This window comes from Danaus plexippus, chromosome 19 (assembly GCF_018135715.1).
Source record: "Danaus plexippus chromosome 19, MEX_DaPlex, whole genome shotgun sequence".
Lineage (NCBI taxonomy): Eukaryota > Metazoa > Arthropoda > Insecta > Lepidoptera > Nymphalidae > Danaus > Danaus plexippus.
In genome coordinates, this window is record NC_083549.1 from 8,016,461 (window position 1) to 8,042,654 (window position 26,194).

The 26,194-nt window shown below is 34.5% G+C and overlaps 1 protein-coding gene across 1 annotated transcript; it reads right to left on the bottom strand.

Annotated features, from left to right (window-relative positions):
* Nucleotides 1–841: 841 nt before the first annotated feature.
* On the bottom strand, nt 842–26,194 carry LOC116767925 (ras-specific guanine nucleotide-releasing factor 1-like). Its single transcript, XM_061523598.1, has 32 exons — nt 25,750–26,194; nt 25,068–25,167; nt 24,659–24,727; nt 23,046–23,159; nt 22,742–22,848; nt 17,091–17,238; nt 16,602–16,721; nt 16,152–16,249; nt 15,848–16,077; nt 13,739–13,932; nt 13,473–13,598; nt 13,257–13,359; nt 12,916–13,104; nt 12,741–12,842; nt 12,428–12,679; nt 12,049–12,228; nt 11,431–11,493; nt 11,236–11,300; nt 11,086–11,158; nt 10,739–11,007; nt 10,351–10,520; nt 9,637–9,739; nt 9,408–9,478; nt 7,479–7,628; nt 7,214–7,412; nt 7,030–7,127; nt 6,816–6,949; nt 6,600–6,748; nt 6,364–6,443; nt 6,167–6,284; nt 6,010–6,078; nt 842–5,163 (listed from the first exon to the last, which is right to left on the bottom strand). Exons 2-32 carry the CDS (start codon nt 25,155–25,157, stop codon nt 4,954–4,956), a joined length of 4,143 nt encoding a protein of 1,380 aa, XP_061379582.1. The 5' UTR covers nt 25,158–25,167; nt 25,750–26,194; the 3' UTR covers nt 842–4,953.

The window sequence follows — 26,194 nt, forward strand, 5'->3', positions numbered from 1 at the left end:
TGTTCAACCTGTACCCTCGCCAATATTTATACCAATCAGCACTCGTTGTGATTGCACGTGCATGCAGCTGTCTATGCAGCCCGTTATCCAGGTGACACCTGATAATTTTAACCATCCGTAATTATTAATTATTGAAATAGTGTTCATTTCCGCCGATATATATGTTTATATAAATCATTCTGCTTTACGTGTGTACGTCGCGATCTTTCACTCATTCAAATTTTCATTCATTCATTCAACGTCAGTGATCTTTCCATTCATTCAAATTTCAATTCATTCAATTTTGTCCAGCCGTTTAGCGTTCTAATTTTGTTGGCATTTGTGTGTCGTCCCAGATAGTTTTGACTCACAAAGTCATCCCGGCAGATGGCGCTGCAGTCGGCATCTAGATTATTTAAATTGAAGAGCCCGCAACGGAGGTTACTCTATGTATTGCTTTACACACATTTTATACATAATTTTCTCTCTTAGTGCAACTCAGATGTTGACGCGGACGGTGGCTCGGAAAAAATCTAGCATATATATATATATAATTATCTTTTATCGAATGTCAAATTTACTTGGCTTCAGTTATTAAATATCCAATTGGTGTTTAAAAAATGACTCTCTAGTATTCATCAGACGTCTCTGAAATCCGTTTTCTGTTTTAGTCAAATCTTATATAAGACTAGCTGATTCTCCGATACCGTTCGCCTTTTTTGATGAAAACAAGCATCACTAAACAGTGTTAACTTCAATGTTTTTCTGAAGAATAAAACTTTTGACGTCACGGGAACCAGTGGTCTCTGTATAAAACGATGTAATCAATGTTTTGGTGTCGGAATACGGAGAAATAAAACACTTTTATAACTTGATACAATGACAACTTTATTAAGAAGAACCAACAATACAGTATAGGGATCGGGTTTCGAAGACGAGCGTGACGAGGGGACATATAACGATCAAAAATAGAAAGCATATATGAATTATATCTCACTAAATATATTCACATACAATTAGTGTCCGCTGACGGAACCTAATACATTCATTGCCATATCGCACCCACCAGCTGTGTTTTATACTCTTGTCATTCTGTATTAGGTTTACAATAAAATAAAACCTAATTTACCATAAGTAGAATGATATGAAGACGTCACGACAAGATTTTGTTACGGCCAAACGGTTCTACTTCAACAATTTTTCTATAAACAATACAACTATACTGCAAATCTAATTGTGAGAAGATTTAAATTGTTATAATATGTATATTTTAGATAATTCGATTTATTTTAAACATTTGTGAGACGTGTTCTGTTTGATTTAATAATATTCTCTTCAGTATAACACTTACTGGCTGGTTTCAATGAACAATCTTAGGTTTTAAACTTATAAAAAAAAAAAAAAACGAATGCTGTAACAAAACTATTTCCTTTCGTAGGCTGTAAGATGCTTTCCGGGTGTGACATGACCGTGTCGGGGTTACAAATACATAATAATTCTATAATACTGAGACACGATTAGGAAACTTACAATTATTTTACAAAGGCTTAGGGAGAATCAATATCATGATATGGTAACATCAAGGCCGTTGATGAGATATGAGACAAGTACGTGTAGCTATATGTAACACTTATAACTCAAATGTTTTATAACAAAAATATATGACGTAGATTTAATATATGTATATAAGTATCTCACAGAATATTATATTTATGGAATAATATGCCTTTATTTTATATTAATAGACGTTCAGTTATAGTAAGATACGTAAGAATTGATTTCAAATACAATCACACTGTTTCATAATTTATTATAATTAGATAACTTAATATATTATCTGATATAATTTTCTTCATAATTTTATATTATTTGGAAATAAATATTTGAATTATAACAGATAGATTTTAAGTAAACATTATCTTATATATAGAACCCGATATTGTCCGACCGGTATGTAATAAGATTAATTTTATATAATATTTGTCATATATTTATTTTAGAATAAAGCGTAGAGGTAGATATCTGTAGACATAGAACATTTCATAAGAATAAAAATCAGATATTCGCGTGTTCAGGAGACGGTAAAGTTCACATTACAAGACAGACAGGATGCAACAAGTATTTGTATTTACAAATAATGTTTTGAGCTACGCATCTCGGCTAGCGCCTTGTGCACAATTTTCAAAATGTGCATATATTATATATATATTTGTATTTTATTAATTTTGAACCAACCATTCAGCTTACTTACTAATATTTCAACAAGTACGTGAATGAAATTTCTTTTTTCGAGTTAAGTGTTCAAAGCTTAGAGATAACATTTGTGAAATTATTAACTTTCACTCATGGATAATAACAGTTTATAAGATACGTGCGTTGTCTGCTTACTCCAAGTTTGAATCGTTACTACACTCGGAACGTTAATAGTTTTTAATGTCTGAATATTCTCACATCATAGTATTAACGTTAGCTATTGAACGAACGGCTGAGACCTTTCGTATGTAGTGTCACGATGCAAAATTGTGGCAAGCCAACAGTTTCCTACTGATGCCGACTGATTTGAATAATTTTCAATAAAGTTTTTAAGTTAAATATTTTCTTTATAAGTTAAATTTGTTCGATACTAAGAAATACTTTTGCTCAAATAGTTACGAATGTGTCACAGCCAATCAGAATGCTAGTGTCGAGAGTAGTAAAATAGAAGCTTCAACGTACGATTAGGTTGTATGCAAAATGCGCACTAACAATAGAAACTACGACTAATAAGTTTGATAAGATCAATATTGGAAAATATTAAATACATTATCATAAGATCGTTTTGTAAAGAGAATTCAAATACGTATGTTCAATATTATCTATATTCATTAGCTAAACTAACATCAAGGCGGACTGAAGACTTTTTATTACGCGGCAAATTCAACTACGGTGACTGTCACGGCTACATTCGGCCACGGTTCAGTGATACAAGACCATTATCGTCGGCGTTTGATTGTAAGACATGTCCACATCATAAAATCGCCAAACATCCAACAGAATAATAAAGATCTATACATTAATATATGACTAGTAATAACACTAACATTAAATGACATAGAAAAGGGTGTAGAAAAGACTTAAGACGAATTCTCACTTGAAATCACCATAGGTTTCATTAGACATTTAAAATGGGAGAACAAACTGAAATAGAACTATTACAATTCACGCAAACACGATAATAATTGAATAGTTGTATTTCAATGCAACATTTAATACTTACGACTACTACGAGCATCGCTTGAGACAAATAATATATCGATCAACATCATTTAAATATCAAACTGTTTCGTTTGACAACAGTTGTATAAGTGAAAACGTCGTCGTCCGGGATAGCTGGTGTAAAACGCGGCTGCAACGTGGACCGCGCTAGTCTAGACTGTCACATTCAGCCTTTACAATTGTTTTACGTATACTCCATAAGATGAGTGGATAATTTTAATGAAAATTACAACTCCCAAATTCAGAAAACGTCATGCGAGACGAGCTGTAATCTTGGAAAGGACGGTTGAAAGAAGATAATATATGTTTAGTGGCATAACGTTATCGTAACAATAGTAAGAGACTATGTCAATATCCAGGGTTTACCTGAAAATTTAATAGTAATTTTTTTTTGATATTATTTGTATTGTGAACGTTTGTTAAGTATATGTTCATACAAATAAAAAATAAGTTGAATAAAATGTATAAAAATAAAAGCAAAGAACATTGAAATCATCAGATCATTTAAGACTAATTGACTCTCTTCAAATACGCGAGTTCCAGTAATTTTATAACAGCAAATATTATCATAAAGTAACAAGTTAATGAACGTGTATTTTATCGAAGAAATTGACTTGTTTTGAGCATTTGATATACAGACGTCTTAACTACTCCTCACTAGTCACTAGCACTATATGTTGTGCCTCTCTTACTTCAAGAATTTCTCTTCACTTATATAAAGTGCATCTGAAGTAGTTCTGATGTGTCTTTTAAAGATGTCTCACAATTTTTTTATATCTTCCAAACCTAAGTATCTTGAGATTCAGTGATTAAGAATTTAATTAGATGGTCTAATTTAATTTTTTTACAACTTACCTGGGATGGGATGGCTGAGGTTACCGAGAACGTTCCTGGTCTTCCTGAGGTGTTGAATGTGGTAGTAAAATATTTGGGGTCGTTATATCTGTTGACTGTTTGTTAAACCATCAGGAGACAGGGTTTGTAACTAGTTGTAAAATGCGTATACATTTCGTAATACAATTACGAGTATATGTTCTCCTTGACTTGACTTGTTTTTACTTTTCTTGAATACCGTTCTTGAGAAGGTTTCAGCAGGTCCACCATCGTTGTGAAGCCTTTACTTTATTTCGTATTTATTATATTTATTGATCGCAAAGAAATTGCGGGATGGAAACCGTTAGATCGCGTCTACCACCAGGTGGTACCTCTTTGTACAGCTTAGTCTCATCGCACCTACTTTTGCATTGACGATACTTGGTATATTTTTTTCTGTTCAAGAGAATAGTTCACAAGTCTTCATCCGGAAATTAACACAATGATAATTTATCTCAAATATTTTATTGAGATTGTCCTCTAGACTTCAATACTTTGATAGGTGATACTATCGTGACTTAAGGATATTTTCATATTTTCTGAAGTTCTTTTTTTTCTCTTGAGAATTTATCGAATTTATGAATACTATATTTTTGCTTTTCGCTTTTTTTGGCAGATTCGGTAGACGTCTTTCCTTTATTATAGCACTGCCTCTGTATTACCGCAGCATTTCACCACCTCCTCAATAAAATAATTACCATAAAGGTATTAAAACATTAAATCTGAACGAATACTTGAAAGAAATATAAAACGCAAGATCTAATTAAACGAAAATAGAAATGACGCACACAACACTGACATCGAAACAAAGGAAAATAATGATATGGGAATAATTTCGTAAGTTGTCTAGCGATCGTTGCGGAGTTGCGCAAGAGGTGCTAGCGCTGCCAAAGATGCTCGCCGGCGGCGTTGAGCGGCGGGAGAGGCGGGCGTGGTGGGGGTCACCACCAGCCCACCGGCGGAACCACGGGGGGCTCGCGGCTCCAGCTCCAAGGAGAGGGTGAACTGACGCTCCTCGGGAATAATGAAGGATTCCTCGAGGAGGTAGTCGCATACCTTAAGAAGATCAAACACTATTAACAAATATGAATCAATAAATCAAAAGAGAACGCCTGAAGCGAAAGTGGATTTTATGATTCCTTTTTTAAACTAAAAGCCTCTGCCGGTTGCTGTAACACATATTAAAGAGATCTAAGACTTTCGCGGAGAATTCATTTAAATTAAACTAATATTTTTGAATTTACTACGCGTTATTCTATTAATTTTTAGAAACTACATGTTACCGACGTTTCGGTTACTTTGCAGCAACCGTGGTCACGGGCAGACGAGATGAAAAATAAAAAACACATTTCCGAAAATAAAGTAAATAAGTGGCATCGCCTTCTTAACCCTTGCATTAACTTAATTTTCTGCTTTCGGAAATACGAGCATACATCCCTATGTCGTACTCGGCTTAAATCGGTGCCTTAAATCCCTCCTGCGCATCATCCTAGTTCCTGGTAACTTCTCAAATTCTTTCATAGTTTGTTTAATCCAACTCTACAATGACTTATCAGAACTCATGAAACATTCACCCAACAGAGATCTTTAACCCATCTTCAAGAGAACTTTAACTTCTTAGTGTTGCTTTATTGTCTATTTTTATTTATATATTTTAATCTAGACTATGATAAAGTTATATTTTAAATAGGTACATTAAATTTTGGGTTATAAAAACAAAATGTTTAATTAAACCACAATGTAATTGAAGCAAACGGCAAAATTTGTTTTATAGTACGATTTTTTCTAATTTATGCAGTGTCGTTCGTATTTGATATTATAAAAAGATGTGTGTTCTTAAAATAATTCGCTTCTAATACTAGTGACATTAGCCAGCCTGCCTTAAACAGATATTTAACTTACCTTGGGAATGTGGTCGATCTTGTACGGCGTTTGTTGAAAGTTTCTGATCTCTCGGATCACGTGTGCTATCTATAAACAAAATATATTATAGTATAGTATTCAGTGTAGTTTGTTCTTAGTACTTTTTTAGTTCCATAACAATCGTAATCGTCCTCACCATTCTCATCTTTGAAAAGTTCAGAAGTCCATCGGGAGTGTAATTGGACGTGCCCTCTTCGATGAATGACAAATCCGATAAATACATACCCAAGTACGGAATGCAGGGCGGGTCGCATCTTAAACAAAAAACAATCGTATTATATGTACACAGAACATTATTAATTTTAAAATCAAACTCAGCTGTCCGGAGTTTACCTGTGCAGAGATTCTCTTAGAATTCTAAATCTGCATTCCGATGATATTATATTCTGCATTTTCTCGATAGTCTGTTTCGTCTGTAATATTTATACAAAAAAAATAATGTGCTTATGTATTATATACCATAACCTTTCTGACTTAACAATAAAACTCAGTATAGATTTAAATAAAGACGATAAGTCTTGGCAAAGCTCAAATAGCTTGTCTGTAGTAAAGCTTTCTCTATGGCTTACAGTTTTAGAGACTTTGTCCCAAGTCTTCTTGAGACGGTACACCGCCGTGTTAGAGAGAGCCGCACACACTTGGAGTACTCCGTTAAAGTTGTGCAAACATCGCATAATGTCAGCAACCGCTGCCCATTTTTCGATAGCCGATACACGACCTAGTGATTTTTGGTTAATGAAATATGTTTTATAATTTTGAAATGAAAATATTGTTTTTGAAATTACCTGTAAGAGTGTATTTCTTCAGGATTTCGGAGATCACCAGGTTAGAGATATGGTTGAAATGACCAGTCATCATTACAATATGGGGAGCTCGTTCAGCTTTATCTGCTTTTGTCCAGGCTTGGCTCAGGAACTCCCTGTACATTGAGGCAATTGTTAAAAAGATGCGTTCATAGTATATATTTTTAAATAAGGTAATTGTTTATATGATGCATACTCGCTGTGGATGGCGCTGAATATTTGATAATCCAAGTACGTCATCTGCTCGGCGATCTCGAGAGCAGATAATGTTTCTATGCTCTCTTTGGTCGGTATCTACGAAATATTAAAAAAATAAATAACATAATCAAATTATGTTTTCTCATTTAACAAGAGTTTTTAGTAATTAGGATATTTTATACCTTTGATGGGGTGAACAGAGCTTTCAAGTCGACTGCCCTGTCCGGGGCGCGTTCTAAAAGACGAAGCAATTGAGCAGCAGCTTTGTGCTCAGCCGGCAGTAGCCCAGGGCTGCCTTCGATCTCTTTAAGGAAATCCATCGTCATACCTCGGAGACGTTCATCCGACCAGAAGTCCGAAGAATGCTTTGAAACCCAGTGCCTGCAAAATATAAATGATCTAAAAGGAGGATCCTCTCATTTAAAAGTTACCTGGACTTTTTCTGACCTTAATACATTAAGCACTCTCATGGTAGCCGCAGTTGAGATGACAGAATCGCGTCTGTTTTGTGGCGGTGATGTAGGCGGTGGTGATCTCGGGTTAGAAGAGGCTGACGTAGCCACAGCAAATGCTGCTGCCGCAGTTGATGTGCTGCTCCTGGATATACGACAACTGGATGCAACCAACTATATATACATATATGTATTGTCAGTGTTGTATTCTTGTATGGACATGTGGTTTTCGCCATACGAGTGATGTAGGGAGTGAATGTGATATGTACATATGTGCGAGAAGAAAGTGTTATGTGAACAGTAAAAAGATAAAGTAGAAAAGGTGAAAGATCATGCAGATAAGATAAAAATTAAGAAATAGACAATAATAGTGCATCACTTGATGGTTCTACCAGAGAAGTTTGGAGAGTTTCGGAAATTTGTATCTTAATGAAATTCCGAATTTGCTGTCTCGAGTTTTAGCCAGTAAATGGTGTGATGTCCTTCATTTGAGCTCATGTCTGGGCTGGGCCTAGTCATTTAATGAGGATTTTTTTTCTTCAATTTTATAACAAGTTTTATAATTCTTGTTTTTTACATAGGATACGAAGGAGAATAGTACGCGGTGGCTAAGATGACATACCGAACTGATAAAACAATATAAATTTTCAAAACTCCCGGAAATTTTTCTGGTAACTTCGTATTTGGAATCAAATGACTGCACTAATAATAAAATTGGTGATTCAGAGGAAAGTTTGATACAGAAAAAAAAAACAAAGATGTACCATGCGGAGACGTAAGCCTGATGGTTCGTATGTTTTTAATACAAATTTAGCATTTAAATTACAATTCACACTCCATTAGCTAAATTTCAAGGAATATCTATATTAATAACTCCGACGTTTAACAGTGAGGAAGAAAAAATTATTGTGCAGTTATTTATAAATATTAATATTAAACTACTTTACAATTATCTTACGAAACCATTCAGCGACGAGCTTGGCTGAAATTATTTATTTTTTTGACACCCATTTTGTAAATATTTTTTTATTGGCAACACTTTGTTCACTTTATAACGTGTGGTCTGCATTTATATTTAAAGTACAGGGTTTGTGAATTCTAACAGGGATTACAATATCGTAGAATAAGGGAAAACTTTTCTATTTTAAGCGTATATTGTTAAGGATTCTCTATGCACCTCTACTAAGGCTGCTCTAAATTTACCTCCGCCGCCTACTCACCATAACAGGTCATTTCCAAAGCTGTTAAATTAAGAGTCATCAATAACATTCAACTAATGCCAATAGTGAAAATGATTTTGCGATGAAATTATCATAACAGTTGAAATCTATTTATTGGAAGATTAAATAAATTATAGAAACAGAACTGTAGCTATTTTGAAATCGAATATTTTTTTAAATTAAACTCATGAAAAACCTTGTGTTATCTGGAATATATCTTAAATAAAATAATCGTAGCCATCTTGAAAGATCTGTGAAAGAACTAGCATTTATTATTTTGTTTCTTCATCCGATATTAAATAAAAAAAGAGTTATTTCAATCGATCACGCAATAAAGCGTTGATGTTTCGAAGCTTTTTCTACGTTGTAGGTCACAAACGACGAACACTATTTCACAAATAAAAAAAAAACTAGCCTGTCTATCTTGCTTATTTGATAAAAATATCCGGACTATAATTGGACAGTTAAATGAACGTAATATTAACCAGTGCAAAACCCTAACTCGACGCGGGCGAAGTCGCGGGCAACAGATAGCTTTAAAAGTTGAATAAGAATAGAAACGTCAGATCGTAGAAAAGTTGTTTCATGCAACAACACCAACAAACAAAATTCCGTTCTGTGCTCCAAAATCGATTAATGATAAATTAATTTCTTAAAATTTTATTGAATTAAAATAAAATTACGCTAGAGACTATGTGACATACCTTCTGTGCGACTGTCTGAACGAGGTTATGACAACGCCGGCTTTCGGTTGACTGGTTTCACGGCGGTAGTTCTAAAAATAGGCTGTGTTTAGTATACATTCGACTTACAGATATATAAACTTCTACTAATAAAACATCATCAAGCTAACGTGACACCGATGTCAGGACACTAATTTAAAACAGGTTTTTCATCTCTGAATGCAAGTTAAATATAAAATGTCAAACTCACCTGCATCTGTGACACTTGAGATGTGACAGATGTCCTCGGCTCTGAGCCGCCCCAGTACCGACGACGCTCGCTGTTCATGGATGAGTTTGTACAGCGTCTCTCACTGAACAAAACCATGTGAAATTGTAATGTTACAAATAGCTGATAAATTTAATTTGCACCGTAAGTCATCGTTTTATGTAAGTCGTCAGGAAGAAACAAATTTGTTTTAACATCCGTATAGAATTGTTTTATTCACTGAATTTATTAAATATCAATTTTGGCCCGCAACTTCGTCCTCCTGAACTTCGTAATCGACTCCAGAGAGATGTCTCAAATACAATGGATGTGACAACCAACCGTCAGCAACATCTACAGTCTGTGTCAAGTATTTTCGGAGAAAATAGAACAGTTATTCCGTGATCCCGTAGGAACTATAGCCCATTATTCTGATATCCAAAAATCCGTTGTTTTTAAATGAAAGAGCTACAAACATCCTGACATACATCCATAAATCCGTACACCCTCACAAACTTTCGCATTTATAATAGCATTTTTAGTAAACAAAAATTAGAAATCTATTAAGTTATTATAATTTATTCCATGAAACTACTTCAATTATACCTGTGGTCCTAGATCAAACTCGCTGGAAACTACTAGAGACGAATGGGCCACCTTAAAACCTCATTGTGTTTAAAACTACAATTGGTCATGTATTTCCTGACGGTTGGATACCTGACAGACCGTCTGGGTAGTGCTCGAGCGGCGATATCCGAGGCTCTCCTCGGCTCGGTCTCAGTAACCTCCCGCGCCCCCTCGGAGCGGCGCCGCGCGTCCGCCAACGCAGCCCCGCCCGCCCCCGGCTGCAGGCGCCGCGGGCTCTCAGACATGGTACGTACACGCTGCTTTAGTGACAGGATTTCAAATTAAGAATGCATTTCCACTAAACTATTAGCAAGATGAATGTTGATGAATATTGAAAATAGTGTTGTATATGTTTTGTTTTGAAATAGTAATCCTTTTGAAGGACTACCTTTTAATGTCACATCAGAATAAAAAATATAGGAGACATACTTGTAAAGTTAATTACTTTATGTTTTAAAATAAAAGATATGTTATTTACATTGCAAACTTCTGAAAATCTTTGGGATATTTTAAATTTATCATCAATCTTATGCTTGTTCTTCTCAGGTTCTTCTTCTTTATACTTGATGTCTTCGTCGCTTTGATCGACGAGCTCAATGCTCTCTACTTTCATGATAGCAGCTGCTGTATCATTGTCTTTAGTCGGTGACTTTTTCTCAGTTTTAGCTGGTTCCACTGGACTGGTTTTGTTAGGACTACCCACAAGAGTCACTGAACTCAAAGCGCCAGGCGAAGATGGTGACGTGCCTATAATGCAAACAATAGATGTAAATAGTTTTGCAAATCCTTTCAAACTCTGGGAATTTTGTATATCCTAATCATTACCTTTCAGTGTTTCGTTACTGGACGAGGTGGCCATTATTTTTGGTATTTGAAGATGGCTGTTATCTTCTTCAGCCTAATTGAAAATATAGTTTTCATTAATATAAAAAATCTATCCATGTAATCTGCTGCAATATCTTTCACTGAACCCACCTTAACAGCGGATGTGCGTCGCGATGGCGCCATTAGATACGGTGATAATTTATCATCTTCTTCACCTAATTAAAAGAATACGTTTGATAATCATTTGTTTCAAAACTAAATTAATAATATCAATATGTATGTGTTCATTTCAAAGTTTCCGAAACGTGCAAAGACATTGAGATATAAAATATAATGAAATATTACTTTTTCTAGACGTTCTCCAAAATCTTGACTGCCAATCACGGTCGCTATATTCAGATCCATAACCTAGAAATAGTGAATTATTCGTATCTCGTGCACTGAATACAATATTTGAAAAGAATACATAAGATTATAAATGAAGTGAGACTGAAGCCATACATATTTATTAAAACACAAACACTTCCAAACCAATCAACGTTTAGGAAAATATTAAAAGATTCTTTATTTAAACTCGTTTACTTTTGTTCTAACATTCCTTACCTTACCGCCTTTAGTGTCAGTTTTATATTAACCATATGAAGAAAATATTTAAGATATTACCAAATAAATCCTTAGTCCACATTTTTTTCAACATGAATACCAATACCTTCAAAGTTTTTTTCCTCAATACGAACATGATCAAATACTAGTAAATAAAAACCATAGAAGCCAAGGTTTAAGGGCGGCAATGAGAGCTCTAATGAATAACCAAACTCGAAGACAACAGCTTAGGTTAAGTATAAAACTAACACTAAAGGAACAATGAAAAGCTCAAAGAAACAATGTCGTGTACCACGAATTGCACATTGAATATATTTTTTACTCAAAGTGCGTGTCATCCAAGATGTCTGAGGTTATTACCAGAGACGGAGCTGGCCCCGCTAGCCTTCCTGGTGGTATCAGGAGGCGCCAGCTCCAGCTCCTGCTGTGACTGCTCGTAAAACACCGCCTTCAGAGCCTCTAGTACTTTGACCCCATCCGTGAAGACGCGGTACGTCAACAAGAAGGTGTTCAGGAAGTCCACAGATAAGAAACGCAGATCTGCCATAAATATAAATAGCAGGAAACATACATATGGTGACATTAAACGGTCTCAAAATCATTATAGACAGTAAAAAGCAAATAATTGCCTAAGTATTGAAATAATTATGTGAGATATGTAATTACTTATTAGCTTTTTACATTCAAAATAGTGAGTATCATTATTACTTGAAACGCTTGAAATAGATCAGAAACCCACCCGTCAATCTTTGCAGCAATCGTTCCGGAGTTGCCGATCTAATTTGCGGCACCTTGCAGGAGTTCAGTGTCCTGCTGAACCTGATATCCACATCGTCAGTGAACAGGGCTCTGTCAGACCTGCAAGCGGGGAGACTTGCCGATGCTGCACCGCATGAGCCGCAAGCTCGTAACAGTTCAGTTAATGCAGCGCTCTCCATACACTGGGCCAACTCGCTTGTCCACGCCGCTTTATCTTCCAAAGTCGCTGCAACTGTACCAGACAAATTATTAAAATGTTTATTTTTCATTAGACCTTCGTTAGCAGTACATACCTAAATGTGCACAAATTTGTTCACCCTTGACTTCAACGAGTATTTTAAAGTCCTTGCCGTGATAGAGATCTCCTCCAGGCGATGAGCAAACTGATGTGGAATCTAGTGTAGAAATATAAAAATATATATTCACACTATTTTAAATAAGGTAACTTGACTAATATATTTGTTTTACCATCATCTTCGTGGTTTGAGGGGTCCTCAATAAGCAGTGCGTCATGTAGCGGGAGACGTCCTGATGGCGGCAGGTGAAGACGTCCTCCAGCAGCTCGTGTCGTCAACAGCAAGTGGTTACTGAACAGAAATGCCTGACGAGCCTGTAAATTTGCTCGCCGTCCTTTACCTACCACTTGGGAGAGAGTTCCTGGAAAAATTTTAAGTCAGTCATTTTTCTTTCTTACTTAAGTATCTGGTATTTTGTGAAAGTAGAGATTTCGATCCAAACTAATCGACTTATTTTTATGTAATATTAACTATATTAAAAGTTAAATGTAAAGCTAAATCCTTGATCTTTACCTTGTCGAATGAAAACTTGGTTAACATCCAGCAGTATGTCACATCCTTCAATTATCATTCGTTCCACCGCTAGATTCTTCCTCAAATTTTCAGTTTCGCTGACCTAAAATAACATTAATGAAATATGATCCGTATATTAGATACTCAAAGAAGACCTCAATATTACACTGTGCTCTATAGGATTTGGAAGTTATGCTTATGGTAGCAGGATCAAACCTCATCATGCATTTGTCTGGACAGTTCCTCGAGCTGAGCGCGGGCGTGCTGTAGGCTGCGCCGCTCCACGTGGTCGTGTGGCGTGTGTGCCAATAACTCGTGCAGAGTGATGATGTATCTAGGAATCTTAAATCAAATATATTATTATCAATAACATCCAAAGGTGCTAATTATATCGTTATCTATTTGTCTTGCAAAACAAACACTTTGCATGCTCGTATATCTTTCAAGGTCAATCAATTTTGACTTTACTATTAAACTCTAACCTGATGCATAGGATACGTCAGGAATGTCTCCAGCAGTCTCGACTGGCAGGCCGGTTTGCTCTCGAGACGTGCTAGAAGCTGCGTGAAGGGCTGGTTCTGTTTGCATTCCGTGAGCACCTGTAGCGAGTAGTGGTGGTTCCGCACGTATTCTTGGTAGATCGTCAACATCGGCAACAGCATGTCGAAAAGGTCTCCTGCATACATTTTATACTAAGAATACATTCGAAGCTCGTCCAATATTATTCATCGCATTTGCTACAAATCGATGCGATATATTACAGGTATATGTCCCAACGATAACTATTTACAATAAACTACCCGCGATTCACAGTGAACGAAATTGTTTTAAGAAGTATGACTAATTCCTGTTATAAATCGTCACTGAATTATTATTTATTTCTTTAAAATCAAAAGTGTTATTCAATTTAAACATTTGTTTTGAAAAAAAGTTGTTATATTAACTCAAATTATTCAAATTACTGTACAAGCGTTATTGAAATTTGCCATAAAATATTAATCTTGTTAAAATTAATTCTAAAATACAAGATTATTAACATGTTACTTTAATATTTCGTTATTTTGTGATATCGTAGCCTCTGGAGGGGTAACCTTCGACCGCCAGCATCACCACCCATCAGACTAAGTCACTGGTAAAGAAAGTTTTCAGAGTACCGGATGTGCACTATCATACCGCCGATTGCCTGTATATTATACTAACAACAGATCCAGACAGATACACCAGTCAAGTCTTATGCCGGTTGGTGACCTGTGACGACTTAATGGTCAGGTCTGTATTGATATATGCACCGCCTAATTACGAACTCCGCAATGAAAGGTAATTGTGTCGGTAAAAGAGCACATCGGAATGAGATAAATAATTCCTCAGTATCTTTCTTTGGCGATAGATTTTCTTCTACACTTGAAACCCGGCGAGAACCGTGTTTGCTATGACTTATTTGATACGTCATGTAATGGAATACTTTACACTCTTCACAGACGTACCCGATGAGGTTAAAGCTCGCTCATGGTTCACGGCCGTATTTGCGGGGTAGATCCTCGAAACAGCAATGGTCCGGATGTTAGTTCTAAAAAGCGAGCTACTAACCGAGGCGGCAAGTTGCAATAAAAGGTCATCAATGAAGTCTTACTTGGATCCTATTAGCCAGTATATGCTCTAACTTTCCAGAAGTAGAGCTTTCAGGTCCCTAGCCGTAGTGATCGAAGCAAACTTCTGTCTTCACTATCTCCAAAAAAGAAACCTGATGGAATATTAACCAAAACGGGAAAGAAGAAAATCACCTACCGTTGCTCTTTTCTCTCACAATTTACGTCTTGACCAAAACAGTGGCATGCCACCTATTTTATCTGACTGCAATATCTCTAGAAATGAGATTCGTATTATAAATAAACAGGTACTACGGCGTCCGTTATTCTTGGCTGCAAGACGATTAGTTACCCATTTAGCATTCCGGTCATAGCACTAAACACACGTGCACCCAATTTGACTCTTGTCTTGACCTGACCGTACCGCCTCTCTTTATTGCCTGGTGTCTAAATCCTGGAAATTTGCCTACGTGGTACCTGTGCTGGAGAAAGGAAGCTGAACATTCCTAATTATCATCCGATTTCAATAACCTTAACAATGACAGATGCTGAAAATTATCAACTCACAAATTGTGACTCTGTGAAGAGATTTGCAAAAGTATTGGTGACCTCTTTAATTTTATTAAAATTACTTTAATTAGCCTTGAACACGCGCGTGAAATAGCCGGAATGACAGTATTTTACAGGATAAAGGATCGACCAACTACGACAACCACTGGGACTCTATCCTTTCGTTCTAGATCTTCTTCATATATCTACTTTTTCATTGACAGAGGATTGTTACGGTTTTTCTGCGTCTGTGTTTCCTCTGACTTACAATTTAAAAGTCTTCAAGGAATTTAGATGCCTTTTACTGAGATAATCAAGTTACCATCCATGTTAAATTTAAATGTTGACATGATTAATGGGGTGAGATGAGCAGACAAGTTTTTGAATAAGTTTGAAATTCTAATCGTCTAAATCATCAGGACTAATCGTTAGTACCGAAAAAACTTGGTGTCTCACCTAAAACGAGTGTCGGCCATGACTCCATCCTGGAAGTCAATCCCTTGAAAAATATTTGATGTAAAAACAACACAGTTTCGCTGTTGAGGAAGATGGAGTTGACATCCTCGTGAGTGCAGGGCGGTTTTTTCGAGCTTGCTGCCATTTTGAAAGGCCTTAAAAAGCAGGTGACCAAGCACTCCATCTGTTCCAAATATTCCTCTTCAGCTTCCACCATCTTGAAGACCAGACTGCAAGTATAAGTGAGCGTTTTATGAATTTGTATAATATTCATATAAACGTATTGTTTCGTAACTGTTCTCACCTATTTCTTTTCCTCATACTCTCAGCGTGAGGACTTTTGATATACTGTTCGACAATCTGCTTCCAACGCCGCCTGCATAGCCAACCGCGGAAGAAGCTCTAAAAAAAGGTTTTTTTGATAAGATACGATCAAATACTAGTCCTTTTTGTATATAAGGTTCACTATTACAAGGATAAACAGCTATTTTCTTTTTTCAAACAAAACTCTTAAAACAGAGAAGTTTCGAGTAACAAACTATAACAAAACGTAGAATTAATATTTCTTCTGCTTTAAAGAAGATCTGAAGCAGAGACTGCAAGAAGATAATGTCATCGTGAAATTTGTTTAACGGAATTTCCTTAAAATATTATAATTTTAACTTAAATTGCAATTAAATCTATCTTAACTTGCTGGTACTAACGACATTTGATATTACAAATAGTTTTATTATAAATCACAAGTGGAAGTAACCTGAACTTTTTTAATCTTTCTCAACTCGTTGGGATCGATCTCCTCGGAGTCAGTGGGTGAAAGGCTAGTAGTTGATTCCGCTCGTGTTGCTGGCTCGTGTTCCTTCTTGTAAGCACATAACTAAAACAATTAAAATATATACATCTATTAATTTATTGCCGCCTTAAATCTCCTCGAGTCCCTCCCTAATAACAGTATACACCCTTCATCTAGCGTATCAATGCAGTTACTATCCACCGCTTATCAAAACGTACATAAAGCTATGAAATATTTAACCTTCATAATTTTTGTTTTTGCACGTATTTATATTAAAGTAGAACTAACTGCTTTCGTCGTCGACGGTCACTTTTATTGACGGTACTAACGAGGACTAAGCCTACTTTTAGTCATCGTGTTTTCAAGATCCAGGAATATATTATAAACCATTGATACAACCCAAATAAACCTGTGCTTGCTAGACAGCTTCACCCTACTGCTAATAAATCCTACCTCTGTCCTCAGTTTCTTGACCTCATTGGATAGTTCGTCACACTGTTGGGCGTACTGCCAGCGAGAGGTTCGCTCGCTCTCCACCACCTGCAGAAGATGCAGCTGCTTCTGTTCCAGCTCCTCTTTCTGCTGCAACAGCTTGTTGAAACTGTATAGGATATTTATGTAGAATAACTGAATATGCACTTTTTTTTAATTCCAGCTATAATTGACATCCGACTACAGAATAAGTTTCCAGAATCTAAAAATGAGGAGTACCCGAATCTATTTATGGCCTGCCAAAGACAATAATTTCATATATTTCTTGTAGGTCAAACTTTTTATTACTTTTGTACAGGAGGAGAATCAATAGTCTAATTATAGAGTGAGCACATCTTCATATACGTTGTATGAGTGTACGTTTATTTCTCACGTTCGTATAACAACCTACGCAGTACGTTTCTTGCTTTAAGCATGTCTATTTCAGTAACTACAGCTCGACGTATGCACATTTATGGCAAACCAAAAGTACTGTGTTAATATAAATAAATTAAGATATCTTAAAATTATAATATTGATCGTAACTCCCAAATGTCTCATAATATTTTTTAGAGGCAATAACTCTGCGTATAATTTAATGTTTCTATTAGGACCTTATAAAAAACCCTTACATCGCCATCTCTAAGTATTTTACTGGCGAGTGATGAGATAACGGGACACATTAAGTATTATATTGGCACGTAAAGATACTAAAAATCTCTCAATTTCTTTATGAGACACAAATAACTTGTTTCAGTTACAATATAAAACTCATATTTTCAACTTCCTTTATGTTTGAAGACATTTTTTATTTAATTGATATTCTTACTTTGTGTTAATCTTTTTTGTATTATCCGTATTTTAGTTCCGCGTCCTGAACCCGAACGGTGACTTACATACCAAAACAGTTAATATAAACATATATATATATAAGAGTTGTGATCATTGGAATTTTACGTAATAAACTATATATATTAGATACGTTTCTAGTGTAATATTATCAAAATAAAATAAATATCAACGAAGATTATATTGTTAATATATATAAAATTTAATATCATCACGATAAAATTGTTAAAATATGAAGCTAATTTGTGGCGTAAGTTAACTTTATGACCGTGGTTAATTCAACTTGCGAATCCATTAGCCGGTGGCTTGTTGAATGCTACAGGCTGCGGGGTGGCCGCTGGAAATGTCAGGGCGTCCTTGAGCCGGTTGCCATGGCAACGATCTCATCCCAGCCTACCCGTATTTGCAGGTAAAATGCATTCCAATATGTTATCTATTACATGCATATAATAAAATCGTTCACGGGGTCAATTCTGTACATTAATAAGAAACGAGAATAAATCCCTATAGGGGTATTTCTACAAGAAACAGATGAAAAAAATATGATTTTTATATTTTTTGTCTGTCTGTCTGTCTGTTGTACACTTATAACTTAAAAACTGCTGTACGGATTTCAATAAAATTCTATATAGGGGTTGCTAATAACGTGATGCAACATTTAGGATACCTTTTACTTAAGTGTTTAATATATTGTATACAGCTACACTTGATATCCGTCTGCTTGTACAAATGATGTACAACTTGATTGTACAACAGAGACTTTGTCGTTAAAATGTTTTGATAATCGATAAATCGAAATTCTTATTACATCACTAACTCGTCACTGTAAATTCTTAAATAACTTAACTCGTTATTATGAATAACAAATGAGAAAAAATATTTATAGAATTCATTTTTCAAATTCATTACATATCATATAAAATAGTTAAAAGATCTCGTTTTAAGGATATTAATTTTCACATGTGCCTTTGATAAAAATAAAATCCTGGTATGAAAGATAATGTGCTAGACGACAGGCGTTGTTTGAACTGGTTGTAACTAATAATTAAAGAATAATAAACAATAATCTCATTGTATGTTTACACAAAGGTTTTGTCTCGACATTTTTATTTTTTATATCTTGGATATAAGAAGTCTCTCAGATGTATAATTCATAAAAATCGCAAAACTGAAGCGAGAACAAAAGAATTGTTACATTAAAATTGAATGAACCAACTTCCCTGCGAAATTGTACGTAAAAAATTCTGCCTCTGAAACATTTATGTACACACTTAAATTGATTTTTTATACGTAATAAAGGAGAAATTTTTATTATATAAACAAGGTAGATCTTTTTAATACACATTAGCATTTAATGTATCTAATGTAATATATATATATATATATTTTAAATTTCAACTATCGTCAGTAACTTATTCTTTATGTATGGAGCGTTGAAGGTCAAATCAATTAGCTTCTGAGCTAGTCTATAAATTAGTTATCTCCTTGTTACCTTAATAGGTAAATAGCGTTTGCGGGTAAATTACGTTTTAAGCCTGCAGCATGCTGGTTACACTATTCTATATAAGAGTAAAATAATAATGATATTAACGACTTTGGCGAGCATTCGTTTAAATCAAAATATTGTCGTATGTACTATCTGAAGAGGACACTTTTAACTCGTCTGCCCGTGATCACGGTCGCTGCAAAGTAACCGAAACGTCAGGAGTGTGTAGCTTTACCAATAAAACATGCGTCGTAATCCGAATATATTAGGTTTATTTAAGTATAATAATAATACTTACATATGTTTTACTCTGAGATATTCCAGCGAATAACTCGAAAAGACGGTATTGTGTAAGTACTGTGACGACATAGAATCATCTTGAACTGTCTTGGAAAATTTGACAGTACAACAATAATGTTAACACATTTTTGTTTTCTTTAACAGAGGAATTTGAAACTGGCAACATCCTCTCTCGTCCTACAGGTTGAATTGGTTTAGAATTATGGCAACATCACATACAGATACCTTGGAAAAAAATATAACAACATGAAAGAGTGTTTTATACAACATAAAATATTCCTAAATGTAACAGTATAGAATTTTGTTAAATAACGTGAAAGTATCGGAATTATGATGGATGGGAACACTCAAGTCGGCGAAGGAATCCATTGGGATTCTGAATACAGATATTATCTGATACTGAACTTATGATGAAGAAGAAATGATGGGGTGTAGAGCTGGTGAGATCCAAAGACACGGCAAAAATCTCCTTAAAAAATAATTTCTTTAATAACTTTTGTAACTATTCTATATTCACTATAAGTTTTCATCTATATAAATAAAATTATATATGTATGTCTGAGGTGAGCGCATTACGGTAAACCTCCTGACAGATATGAAACGAAATATATAACTTTTCTTATTGCTATGGTTTAAAAGAAAGCTGACGAAGTCGCCGGTATCATATAGTTGTAAATAAAAGTGGAAAAAAATACAATATTTTGACCTTAAAAATAATCACTCCAATATATAAGAATAATTTAATTACATCAAAATCACATTACGAGATGCTACGATATGCTACGAGATGCTACGGACTGCTACGTGCTACGAGGCTACCCGTCATGCCAAGGATGCGACCTGATTACCAACGTAGCATCTATATTACATTATTAATATTGATATATATACATTAATATTAGCCTAATAATATTTCAATATTAATATTATATACAATAGAACCTAAAATGTTATTAATTTTAATTAAAACATTGCTTAAATTAGAACTTATATACATGGTTAATCTTTAACAATGCCATAGTTAACTTTTACTTCGTAATTCGCATTTTGTATCATATGTTTTTAAAATCGAAAGAGATTAAGTTATATTTAGATAAATGCATACGTATGTATGTATATAATTACACTCCTTTGTGCAATAAACATTATAACAAATACGATAAATAATTTGATTTAATTTATACAGTTTATAATGTGTCAAAAATAAATTAGAAATCTGTTTTAGAAGGTATCATAGCTCAATATGTTACAGGGGTCAGGGCCGTGACCCCAATACCGTCCCAGGATGGGGACGGATCTCGTCTTCCTCTTTGTACGGTTTACGTAAAAGGAAATATTGTTTATAATAAGAAAATATAGCTATTTACGTTTTAGAAACACTCGTTATGATAGGTTTTATATAAAGTAGGCACTGTCTAACGTTTGTATATATTGAGATTAATTTTATATATAAATGACATTGTGTACTTCATTGCTAGGTGCTCAGTCTGAGTTAGCATCGTTACTATATACGGAGCCTTAATAGTTTCTAATTTATAAATATCCACACATTATATGTGGTATTAACGTAGATTATTGTGTGAGAAACGGGAGACGCTTCGTATGTAGTTACGATAGAAACTGGGAGTAAGCATAATGATATGTAGATTACCTCAAGACTCTCACAGATGTAAAATTACTAACTATCACACGTGCTCGATTTGCATTTTTGATTCTTTTAACTTAAAGCTCACGAATAAGAACGAACTCGAGACGGAGAACGAGAATAGTATTAAAAAAAATGAGACCTAATTTTATATATATCTAAATAAATCAATATCGAAACACGAAAAAAGCATTAGCGGGTAACAAATTAGACATATGTACGTCACTATAAAGTCCTATACGACCACAGACACACCGTCGTCTGTACATTTCAAAGCTCCATTATTGATATTGAATCAGGAACAACTCACTTGACAGGAAGCCGTAACGACTCTTTAATGACGTTGTTTTTATCATAAAACACATTTTGTTTAATTAATATATAATAATTTTAAATTACATACTTTTATATCTATATAAAAGTTTATTTGTAAGTCGTCAATATTAAAGCGTAGTCTACATTACAAAAAACGGATAAATTGCTGACTTCAAAGATTAAAAACATATTATTAATTTCAGAGCTGTCATATCTGAGAATTTCATAAGAATTGATAACGTATTAAAATTTGAAGTAAGATAAAGAGGTTGTTTTTAAATAAAAAATAAAAGTCATAAGTCATACCTCATATGTCAGATTGACAAATGACGTATGACACTTAACATTGTGCTATCTTTGTTTGTAACTCAGTGTTTTTTAACCTCCGACGCAAAAACGACGGGGTGCTTTAAGTTTGATGTGTGTGTGTGTGTATGTGTCTGTCTGAGGCAACGTAGCTCCCAAACGGATGATCCGATTTTAATGCGTTTTTTTTGTTTGAAAGGTATATCCGTCGAGAGTATTCTTACCTATGTTTGGTGGAAATCGGTTCAGGTCTTCAAGGTCATCAGGTCATTTGTTAGGTGTGATAGGAATGTTACGCACAGTTTGCTTGCAAGCATATGTGGGATCTGACATTTGAAACACTAACCTTTTTTCATAATAATTGCGTACTTTTTTTGGATGAATTTTTGTTTTAGATTTACTAACAAAAATCCTAATTGTGACTTCAGTCGAGGCTGTAAAATTTTATTTCATTCAAAAGTCAATCCCGGATCGTGTCTCCTCCGTTCTACACGACACTGGCAGAATATACTGTGCACGTCTTTGCATGGATGAAGGCCAAATAAACCTAACCTAACTCAGTGTTTATGACAAAATCATTCTATTCCTTAGTTTCAACAAATCATCTTTCATATTGTAGAAGACTAAGTTAAGCCACTGTTTTACACGTTATGATTGCTTCTTGACGACATTCATAACGATGAAATCGTGGACTATTTCAATAATTCTTAAAATGGATGCAAAATAACTAACCTCGCCTCCCGGATAGCGTCGACCCAGTGGGAGCAGTCTACCTCAGACGCGGCTCTCAGCTCGTACTGACGCTGGCTCTCACGACGATACGATATTGTAAAGCAGAACTGCACAGAGGTATTTGAACATAACATTATAAAACATATCTACGTTCTAAATATCAACAAATTGTTTACAAATAAGTCACAATAAGTCTTAACACTTATAGAGATATAGTATCAACTATCATCAAATCAAGGGGCTCAGAAACTAAGACTGTACTGTAACAAATAGTTTGTAAACGCCTTATGTAATATAATCTCACCGAAGCGTTCCTCTCAAGCGGCGCTTTGCTAAGTCTCTCGCAGTAGGAGCCCTCTAGCAACAGAATACCAGTGGGACGAGTGTTGTTCTCCGATTCGTAATAAAACAACAGGTTCTGATAATAACAAATGATATTTTTATAAAACGATTTCTTAGGATAATATAATACGATGGTATAAGTATAGAAAATACAAAAGAAAGAACTTCTTAGTAAATCAGTTCTTATTAATATTTTTTTAACGCCTCCACACACAGGCATAGATTACATAATAAAATCCTGTTCGTGTTAACTGTTATTTAACGATGACACGATACTGTCATTTAACGATACGTCAAAAATGTCTTAAACCGTTTTGTAAGAAAACTCTTACTTGGACGTATACACAAATACTTCACAACACTGGCTGAATATACTATGCACGTCTTTGCGCGGATGAAGGCCATATTTAAAACAGCTAAAAAAAATTATTGTAATAACAGAAAAAGTGTCAGAAAAAATGTTTTACTTCATTACCGATAGCCATTGATCATGACTAATAACCGAGACCTCTCTCCACAGAGTAAATACATTAATTTAACTGATAGGAACACAAAAAAGAGTAAAAAAAAAACTTTATATATTTTGAAACATTCCTATACCTCACATTTTATTTACCAGTGAACTTCAATTACATCATAACTAATATATTCTTTGAAGTGGATTTGAAATTGTTCGGCTGAATAGAGCAAGTCGTCGGTTAGTGAAGCTTCAATAATTAGAAAAAGTAAGTGTTGTGAACAAAATGCGAGGTGAAAATCCATGTACCTATTACATAATAGGCACGACATTTTAATGATCTAAATATTAACCAACTTTTAAGTACTCTAAAATGTTTCACAGATCATTAATTTTTAATGATTCGTCCTCTTTGTAAAGTGATCCCTTTATATAAACATCGCACAAAGTTGGTCTAGTTTCGTATCAGAAACTTGTTGGTTGTTATACAAACTGAATGTTTAAGAGCTGGCTCGTTGATTTGACCTCAATTATTCAAAGGACTCCGATCTAAAGAGCATGAAATAAATTCTTTTGCAAGCCGTTTTAAGGATTCCGTGAAGACATTCCAAAGTAATGCTTGTTTACATTTCTTCGTCTCTTTGAGAATCTAATTAATTTTTTTTTCTTTCTAATTATATAATATATAAAAGGAATTATTTGAAAAATATTGTCTTGCCTTTTTATGAGCAACGACTGAGTTTTTTTTTTTAATACTAGGGATGTAACTGAAAATGTTGGTAAATATTTTATGTCAGACTCAAACTACCTTTTAAAAACTAATTACAATATTTATCTAAATAAATGGTTAGATTATCTTCGGTTGCTCCGCAGAGCTCATTTCGCTTCACCCCTTCTCGACTGCCGACTGTAATGTGACATGTGAGAGGTGGCCGAAGATATTTTGGGCGATATAATAAAAGTTTTACAAAAAAAAAATTAAGCTATGAGAAAGGTACGAATAACAGAAAAAAAAGAAATTAAAGAAAGCTCAAAAAACGATCGTACTTATTTCTCTCAACCCTTTTTTATAATATTATAAGGGAGTAATGTCGGGAATTTAGCCCACTATCTCTCACCTGATACAGTATGAACCACCGTAGCTGCCATTTTGTATTGTCGGAGCTTCGTTTGTGAAGGTACCCGGCCTACAATACATGAATTTTTAATAAATTAAAATTTAATAGTAGCGTGTTATCACAAAATATTTGACTAAAACAATCATACATTATATTGCTTGTTTTACTATTTTTATTAGTGTTTCCTTTTTAATATAAAATTTATTTATAAATTGATTTATTTATAAATAAGTTATTAAGTATGGACACGTACGTATATATAGCGCCTTATAGGAAACAGTCTTCAAGTGACGTTAGTGACATATTACGCTCATTTAATCGCTGAAGATGAAGCAATTAAAAACCCTGACAGTTATTACGTATGGTTTATTAAAGTATATGCTATGAACACAGAACTGACAATGTTTACCTGTGAGTGGTCGTACTGGGCTCTCTCTGACAACGCTATCAGCTGGCCGTCGTTGACGCGGATTGAGCGTTGGATCTTCGGACTCAACATGGTCTACAGTCTAGAATAATAGTCGTGTTATACTTATTTATATAGAATAATGAATAATGACCTACAAGCGATCGCTCCTACTGATTTTGATGATAATAAGTGTCCATCATCTTCACCCTTGAACCATAAGCCTCCACTGCGTTCTTAAGAAACTATTCTGATGAAGAAGAAGTGTTTCTGGATTATCAATGAAGATGTTGGAACTTAAATCGTAATTTCTAATTGCTAAGGACATAAGCAATGCAAAGTGGTAGTTGAATTTATTCTTCCTATTCAGTATCTATAAATATTTAATCATTACTTATGTTTTTCCTATTAAATAAACCAAAACATTTTTTAAATATTACCTTTTATTACCACTTACCTTGAGAAGAAACACAAATTAAATAAATATTTTCCATTAACTTTATAAAAAATACAATTCTTACATTGTCACTAACTTTGTACAAACAGATTTCAGTTAATATTCTGGTTAATTTATATGCGTGACCGTCATATTCAATAAGCTATTAAAAACTAAACGAATTTATAAAAATCTGCTATTATTAAAGAAACGTTTTATTATTATTGTTTATATTATACTATGACTTACATATATTTATTGCGTTTCCACGAGAAAATACTTCAGATCCGAGTTTTTACGCATCACGTTACTTTTCACATAACCGTTTATAATTTGATAATCGATTGAAACACTTGAATAAACATAGACTTATTGTACTTATAATCTTATATTAATAAAGATACAACATCAGAAACATTAACAACAGTATAGAAAAGGACAACTTTAAAATATAACATACAAAGATAATACGAGATGAGAGCGCCTGTTGATTTCTGAGACGCAAATTTCCTGGAACGAATTTGTCACAAAAGATCACAGGCGTTATTGGCATTAAGATTTGAGAGTTTACGAGAAGAATTCAGTTTGTCAGTCTGTCATAATAAGTGGTGTCCATTCTATCGTATGTTTGTAGTGAGCGGTCCTTCGTCGTCGGAGGCCGCGGGTCTACTGCCGGGATAGCACCTGTAGCTGA

Excerpts from the sequence above, each read along its gene's own strand:
- LOC116767925 (XM_061523598.1), bottom strand. The coding sequence starts at position 25,157 with ATGTTGAGTCCGAAGATCCAACGCTCAATCCGCGTCAACGACGGCCAG. Across the intron at positions 16,250-16,601 it reads GAAAGATTAAAAAAGTTCAG|AGCTTCTTCCGCGGTTGGCT; the intron begins GTTACTTCCACT and ends ACCTTTTTTTAG. Across the intron at positions 13,599-13,738 it reads TGACGTATCCTATGCATCAG|ATTCCTAGATACATCATCAC; the intron begins GTTAGAGTTTAA and ends ATTTGATTTAAG.